Here is an 8326-nt window from a genome sequence, read left to right as displayed (position 1 = left end):
TAATTTCGCCATTGTCTCAAAACTACATATAAATTTTAATTTATTGCATGATATCATACATTAAACTTTGATTTTATATATAGAATTTTTATTTGATTCATTTTCCACCTAACAATATTATTAGCATAACACCATTTTACATTTATTTATTCCCTATATAAATAAATATATTAATTCAATATAACAATAAATATATGTATTTATTTCTTTTAAAGTGTATAATCAAATCAAATCAAAATTCAAAAAAAAACCATAATAAAAATAAATTTCATATATATAATAATCATATTTTATTCTCATTAAAAAATCTTATTAAAAAGGTATTTAAGAATACCTTTCATTAGGACTATTTATTTTTTTTCTTATTTTCTTTGGAATACCAACCCTCGAACCTTTCACCTAAAACACACGTGCTTAAGCACATATCCTTCAGGGACAAGGGAGAGAAGGTGATATCTAGCTGACCTTTTATGGTAACTAAACTTTCACTCCGTTAGCATCTCTGCTTTGCTCTTGTTCCTTTTAACCAGTTTAATTTTTGTGGTTATAAACGTTGCATTAGATTTTATGTTTTTAATATTTAATTGATTTTTTATAATATTATACTTTTAATTGTAATAATGAGAGTAAAATAATATTTTTATTAAATTTTTTAATATAATTAAAATATATTAATTTATGCATTCAATTATTATAGAAAATTTTCAAATGATAATACAATCATTTTTAATATATTCAATATAAAATATAGTTTTACTTTATAATTAATGCAAAATAATATTATTCAAAATAATAACTATTAACATAATTAACTCTAATATTAATTAAGTGATAATTAATATGCTTAGAATTTTATTCAAATAATAACTCTAGTAAATTATAATTATAATTATCACAATCTTTTTTCATTTATTTCATGTTTAGAGTTCTATTCAAATAATAATTCTATTTTAAAATTAGCACAACATGTTTAATCAATAATTTTAATTTTAATTTTAATTATTTTTTAAATATGTAATTATCACAATTTTTATTAAAATATAATCATTTTTAGATGTATAATTATCAGAACTTCTATTTTATTTCAATTTTTAAAGTAATAATTATAAATTAAATATTATAATTATTTTTATATATAAATTTAGTAATATGATAAAAAAAAATAAAGGATACAGAGAGAGAGATTATAAATAAGCGTATTTTCTTGACTTACAAGTTACAACCCGGAATATCGAATAACCCCGCTTCAATAGGTAAGGTTTTTCTTTTTTCCTTTAAAAATAATTTTTAACTAATTAAAAATAAATTAATTTTAGATTAAATTCAGAAATGAGTTTTTAATATTAATTATACGTGAAAATATTTAAATCTAATTGTACATATTTTCTGTTTAAAATAGATAAAATAAACTTTATAAAAATAGTAAATAGTTGATGTCAACTTTTTCAGCGTAGGTTAGCAATACGTTTTCTATAACATTTTGCCCTAATTATGATAGGAATTATAAATGGTTTAAGTAAATTGTTTTAAAATAAACAAATTTCTTCTCTTTTTTTTAATACCTCATCAAATAATGTGTCAACAACAATGAGAAACATTAGTAATTTGGAACCTGGCGTGCCCTGTTAGCAAGAAACATTCTGATATATTACCATTCTCCTTAAGTTCCTTGAGAATCGGTTGGTATTTCCTAGTCTGATCCTCAGAATCTTGATGATACGGAAGCACCATTTCTCTGGTTATTATGATATGAACCAGCCGGGTATATGAGCAAACAACAGAAATTATTTTCATCATTATCAACGGAGTTGTTCAATAACACGTTCCGAAATAGAAATTTGTATCTACAGACTCACCACCTTCAACTCGTTCTAAACAAGTTTGTTCCACCAAGTCACTTCATCTCCTCTGAAACTCAATGGGGTTGAGGTCAATGAAATTATTGATCCAAAGTGATTCAAACGGTGGAGATTTTTGGAGCTTGTTGATATTACTGACAAGTTGTACCTTGTGATCTTGTTAGTTCTAAAGTGGAACGTTGCGGGATGGGAAGATCCCCAGTCAGTTCCTCACACCCGATGATATATAGCTTGACCAAGGACGAGAATGAAGGGAATCCTCCTTCGTTTCTGGAAGAAAACTATTCCTCCCAGTTTTCCATCCATTTCAACTGCAAAATTTCAAGGGACATAAAGGCCACTGCACCATTGCCATAGAATTCGGGGACTATAATCTTTACTTCGGTCAGCTTGAGTATGGCAAGTTCTTTGAGTGAAGCATTCCCTAACCAATTTGATAAACTCACCAAAGAAGTTTTTGATCTCGAGATTCTCCAAGTTCTCGCCCGGCTGTAGCTTGTCAAGTACGTTCGATGCATGTGTTGCACAAAGATTCTGAAGATCATCCTCTGCACTCTTTCCATTCCAGTTCTGAGGATTATCCATTGCCTTCTCTGCAATATGTGTATTTCCATTATGGGGTCTGGCAGTAGAAAAACCAACCGCTGGATTCTCTGCGTTACGATTAAGAAGATCATTTACGGTCTGCATGTTACCATTAGGAGGATTATTCCCTGCACTCTGTGTATTGCCATTACATGGAGCATCCCATTCTAAGACCAGCTCTCGAAGGTACTTGTCCTTTAAATTGGCCATTTCTGCGTGTTCTATTTGTGAGACGTGCTGTAGCCTCAAAATGGAAAAAGTGCCACGCAGAATAAGTCAACAACTGAAGACGTTTCAGATTACCGAATCTCGGAGGCCTCTGCAAGATATGAGTCCTACTCATATCAAGATGTTCCAATTTGATTAGATTCTTCATGTTTGTTGGCAAACAAGTGAGGCTACGACAGTCCGCCAACTTTAATGTTTGTAAATTATACAGGAGCATATTTCTTCAGGCAAACAATGAATTTCAGTGCCAAGAAGATCCAAGTAGCCTAATTGTTTCAAATCACCAATTGAATCAAGCAACTCTAAGAGAGGTGTCCCCTTGAGGTCAAGATGCTTCAATTTGGTAAGATCCTTCATGTCTGTTGGCAAACGAGTGATGCGAAGACAACGTGACAACTTCAATGACAACAGATTATCCAAAAAACAAACTCCTTCAAGCAAACATTGAAGGTGCCAAAAAGGTCCAAGTAGCCTAATTGTTTTAAGTCACCAATTGAATCAAGCAACTCTACGGGAGTCGTCTCCTTGAGGTCAAGATATTCCAATTTAATAAGATTCTTCATGTCTGTTAGCAATCAAGTGAGACGATAACAACTTGACAACTTCAGTCTCCAAGCTATACATATTGCTTACTCCGCTAGGCAAACTTCCAAACATAGCACCAGAAAGGTCCAACTAGCATAGCTGTTCCAAGTCGCAGATTGAATCAGGGAACTTTGTGATTTTACAAGAGGATAACGACGATACATGCAAGTGGCTGGGAGATGGAAATAGGTTTTCCAAGGACTCCAAGGTTGAAACCAGTATTGCCCGCACTTGATGATCTAAGTAAAAGGTCCGCAAAACCTTAATTTTTCAAATGGCGAACCCTTGCAGGATTTTGCAGCGCACTATCATCCTTGAACTTGAACAAAATTCCCCTGCTATATGTTGGGCTAAATCGTTGACAAAGTCATGCATTTCGAAACGTGTTTGATCAAGATGACTTTGCTGAAAAATTGACCTTGATAACAGTTCATGGAAGTACTGCTCACCTGCATCCTCCATTCTTCTCCTACTATTCAGCTGCTGCACTAGGTCTTCAGTGACCCACATTCGAATCAAATCCCCTTTCTCGAATTTGTGGCCCTTCAGAAATATGGAACAATATGCAAAGCAGTGCTTTAATTGAGAAGGAAGATAGTGGTAACTCAATCTTAAAGCTGGAAGTATGTCACTCTTATGATAAGGTAGATCCTATATTCTACCATGCAATAGATTGTTCCATTCCTCTATTTCTACTTCAGAATGCAGCATACTAGCAAGTGTCTTAATTGCCAAAGGCAAGCCATTGCACTTTTTTACAGTTACCTTACCAATTCTTTTCAGATTAGACTCTTCATCCGGGTCCGTATCTCCTAATGCATGTTTTACAAACAAGGACCAACAATCTTCTTTGGCAAATGTCCAGCACCTGAAGATTCTGTGCATCTCTTTTTGTGACAAAACCTCCCCACAAAGGGTGGAAGTTAGATAAACTTCATTCCCTTAGCCATTTTGAGATCGAAAGCTTTGAAATAGGAAAGGAAAGGAGTGGTTCAAGATAACTCATATTCCTTCCATCCACCTTGACGAGGTAAAGTCTCGCAAACAACTCCAGAGGAGTCCTTACATGTATGTGATATAAATTGAACAATACTCGGTTAATGTTTTAATTAAAACCACTTTTCTTACATTTTCAGGTCAGTGATCAATAAAATTGGAATTTCAAACCAGGCACACATCCTGCTACAGGTTTGTCATCTTTGAGGCCATCCATTTTTTCATTGCTAAGGTGGATTTATATTAAGCTCGTGGTCATAAATGTTGGATCATTGTTATAATTGATAATTCTAGAATCATAATTAACATGCTACTCTCTCTCAAATGAAGAGATAAGCCTTGCAGTTTCACATTGGTACTATTTGGAAAAAAGGGCAGATTGATTGCTATATATAACATATATAATCTCTTCTACTAGGCACTGGCTGCCTCCTCTTGCTTTCTGCAACTCTTGTCGTAATAATGATAAGCTGCTGCACCCGATAGCACTGTCAGTGTAAAGGCTTGGGCGTGCATCCTTTCATACACACACAAAAAAAAAAAAAACCATGTATGTAACTCAGACTCTACAACACATGTTGGAACTATTAAATTTCAGCTTAGTTAATGCTTGAAAAAGAGGTGATGCGTATGTACCTAGCATGAATAAGCCTAAGACTCGGCTTAAGGGCAGTTCTCGAACCAGTATAAGCCATTGATGCCCCAATTGCTGATGCCCAGATTGCTCCTTTTAACAATCAATACCAAGCCCGTCAAGACAATAAAAATAAGAGAGGTACTAGTTAAAAAGCAAAGAATTAAAACTGACCAATGCTGGTGAGCTTGTGAGTTGAGACCCAGGACCGAATCGACTCAACTGTATCCATCTTCTTCTCGGCAACCACTTTTGCTTGTTATGTGAAGTACTAGTTAGAAAAGCAGGTAAAATTGGATGAGATTGGGAGGCAAGTGAGGGCAGGTGATTTATAGATAAGTGAGATGATGTTGACACGTGTGTTTTCGGTGACTGTGGCGGTGGCCTGCCCCAGTTTGACATTTAATAAGGCTAAAACAGAGGCCTTTCATTCGGCTGGTTTTCTTGGTACCGGTTATTTTAAACTCTCCCCAACGTGGGCCATTTGCATTTCAGCAACCTGAAGGGAAAACTAGGAGCCATTTGTCACTTTCATAAGTGGACTTGAGATTGAGAGTGAGAGTGAGAGTGAGTGTTGGACAAAAATTAAATTTATTAAATTATTAACTGTTTTATTTTAAAAAGTTAGAAAATTATCATTTAAGTTATAGGTTATGCACTTGCATCAATTGAGAACTTTTATTCTTTTTTTTTTAATTTATTTTTTTGATAAAATAATTTTAAACGCCACGAATCAATGAAACAAAATTTAAATAGTTTTTTCTTAGTTCTCCAACACTGACCACCAAATTAACTGATTTGTCATAACATTAGTCAAATCGTCGTTTGGAGCTAACTGGTCGAACTTAAAAAAGAAAAAAAAAACATTAACAATCTAGTGACTTAAATAAAAACTTTCAAATAGTATAATTTAAATAATTCAAAAACTATTTTTATAATTTTTTAAATTAAATAACAAAAATATTAACTTAATAAAAGAAATTTACCCAAATAAATATTGATTGCAACTTTTATAATGAATCTCAAAGTGAGTGTTGAATAAAGATAAAGATTTGATATGTTAGAATTATTGTTTGGAAAAATGGTAGGGATGATATCTAAATTATTTATTTATGCATTGAATATTTTAAAGGGGTTTTGTCTGTAGCTTTTGGTGCTCAGTTTGAGTGTTCCAATGGGATTTAAATATATGGTTCATTTTCCGAGCTATGAGCTGCTTCAGCTTCACCTCCTCTCTGTACTATACTTGATATAGGTAAACACAAAATTTTGGTTTCATTATAAATCATTCAATTCATGTTCAATAATTTGATCTTTTATCCATTTTCAATAAGTTTCACTATAATAAAATATTGTTTAAGTATTTATATGTTGATATTTATTCATATTTTAATTACATTTAAATAGTAACGGTCCTTTATCTTTAAATTGTAATTCAAGTTGTGCAAATAAACTTGAATAGTAAATTTATTGGACCAAGTTAGGATGGTATGACTTTTAATATGTATTATTTATTTGTGTTAAATTATAGAGTAAATTTTTGAAAGTTAAAATATGTTCTAAATTCTTATACATTTCATATATTCAGAATTTATAATATTCCCTCTACTTTTATTTTCAAGAATTTAGTTTTTCTTTTTTTGCTTTAAAAATTCAAGTCTTCTTATTATCATTATTAAAACTATTCTATTAAGTTCACTAGTATGCCATTTTTAAAATAAAAGAAAAGATTCACTTGTTAATCATGTAACAATAAAAATAATATTGACGAAATGAAAGTATACGGGTCAAACTGAAAACAAAAACAAAGTACAAGAGCTAAACTAATAAAAATTACAACATATACCAAAGTGATAATTTTGTTATTGTGTAGGGATCAAAACTGGTATCAAGCTTAAAATTTTAAAATTCCATTTGTTTGGATTTTTCAGAATTTCATGAAAAATTTTAAGAATTTATGGTTTGGGGAGATTTAGGGTTTCTTTTATTTTTTAATGAAAATTTTGATATTTTAAAAGGAAATATAAATTTTTTAAGTAAAAATACCATAATTTAAACAAATACATAATATTCTAAATATTTATAAAGTACCTAAAATTTCCAATAATTTTCAAAAATAGGTTATGATTTTTTAGTATTTTCTATAATTTTATGAGTTTTTTTTTTGGATTTTTAATTATCTTTAATGTTTTTTTTTTACATTTTAAGTATTTTTTTCTTTGACACATGTTAACATGTTATTGGTAGGTTTAATTTTTTTAATAGAAATTTGGATTGGAGCAAACTGATAACGAGGATTAATGGAATGAAAGTATAGAAACTAAACTGATAGCAAAAATAAATTATAAGGGCCAAATTGAAAAAAAGAACATTATAAATACCGAAATGATAATTTAATTATAGTAAAGAGGCCAAAAGTGATATCAATCCAATTTAAAAAACTCAAGATTGTGGTTATTTTACCCATCTAACCCAAAAAAAATAATATTTATAAAAATAACCCTGGTTCAAAAACATTCACCAAAATAACCTTAAATGAAAAGTAGATTTGGGTTTTGGGAACCCAATGGCCGACAGCACCTTGTGTTTTGGCTCATCATTACTTGATGATTGTATCAGGCTTTAATTTTTTTTTGAGTTTGGGAACCCAATGGCCAACACCAGGATATTTTTTTAAATCGTATCATATTGGTATACAAATATACCAGTATTTAAAAAAATTAGTTCTGGCCATGTAATGGCCGGCACAAGAGACATTTAAAAAAAATTTGGGTGCTGGCCAGTAGATGCCAACACCAGGTACATTTTTCGGGTCCCAAGGTAATTTTTTTTACTTTGGGACACTGATGGTCAACACCAAGTACATTTTTTGGGTCCGAAGGCCATTTTTTTTACTTTGGAACACTGATGGCTGGCTCCAATGTCCCAAAGTTAAAAAAATTTGTGTGCTGACCAATAGATGGTCGGCACCAAATACATTTTTCGGGTCCCAAGGTAATTTTTTTTAGATCGGGTCCTGAAAATATTTTTTTTTTTGGTTTTGGGACACTAATGACCAGCACCAAGTATTAAAAAATTAGTTTTCTTAATTTGGGAATCAGATGATCGGCACCAAATTTATCAGATATATATAGAGGTGTTTTGTCTTCCATTTGAGTTTTTGTTTGTTTTTTTGTTTACTTTATTAGTTGAAAATCGAGATTAAAAATATTAGTTTTTTCTTTGTTAAGAAGGAAGCAAAATTTTTTTAAGATGAGTTCCCAAATTTTGTTTGTTTATGTTCATTTCGATAGAAAATGATAAATACAACTGAAAAAGGTCGTGTATTTCAAAGAAAAAATTTTCTTTGTTAAGAAAGAAGCAAAAATATTAGTTTTTTCTTTGTTAAGAAGGAAGCAAAAAAATTTTAAGATGAGTTCCCAAATTTTGTTTGTTTATG

The 8326-nt window shown here is 31.1% G+C and overlaps 1 protein-coding gene across 1 annotated transcript; it reads right to left on the bottom strand.

The window, feature by feature from the left end:
* Positions 1 to 4517: 4517 nt before the first annotated feature.
* On the bottom strand, positions 4518 to 5219 carry LOC121222467 (uncharacterized). Its single transcript, XM_041103315.1, has 3 exons — positions 5062 to 5219; positions 4890 to 4980; positions 4518 to 4770 (listed from the first exon to the last, which is right to left on the bottom strand). Exons 1-3 carry the CDS (start codon positions 5117 to 5119, stop codon positions 4668 to 4670), a joined length of 252 nt encoding a protein of 83 aa, XP_040959249.1. The 5' UTR covers positions 5120 to 5219; the 3' UTR covers positions 4518 to 4667.
* Positions 5220 to 8326: the final 3107 nt, after the last annotated feature.

This window comes from Gossypium hirsutum, chromosome D10, assembly GCF_007990345.1.
Source record: "Gossypium hirsutum isolate 1008001.06 chromosome D10, Gossypium_hirsutum_v2.1, whole genome shotgun sequence".
NCBI lineage: Eukaryota > Viridiplantae > Streptophyta > Magnoliopsida > Malvales > Malvaceae > Gossypium > Gossypium hirsutum.
Note: the sequence above shows the minus strand (reverse complement) of the source record. Positions and strands in the feature narration are given on the sequence as shown.

Coding starts and splice junctions, on each gene's coding strand:
- LOC121222467 (XM_041103315.1), bottom strand. CDS start 5,119: ATGGATACAGTTGAGTCGATTCGGTCCTGGGTCTCAACTCACAAGCTC. Junction 4,981..5,061: donor TCACAAGCTCACCAGCATTG/GTCAGTTTTAAT, acceptor GATTGTTAAAAG/GAGCAATCTGGGCATCAGCA. Junction 4,771..4,889: donor CTTAGGCTTATTCATGCTAG/GTACATACGCAT, acceptor TGTGTATGAAAG/GATGCACGCCCAAGCCTTTA.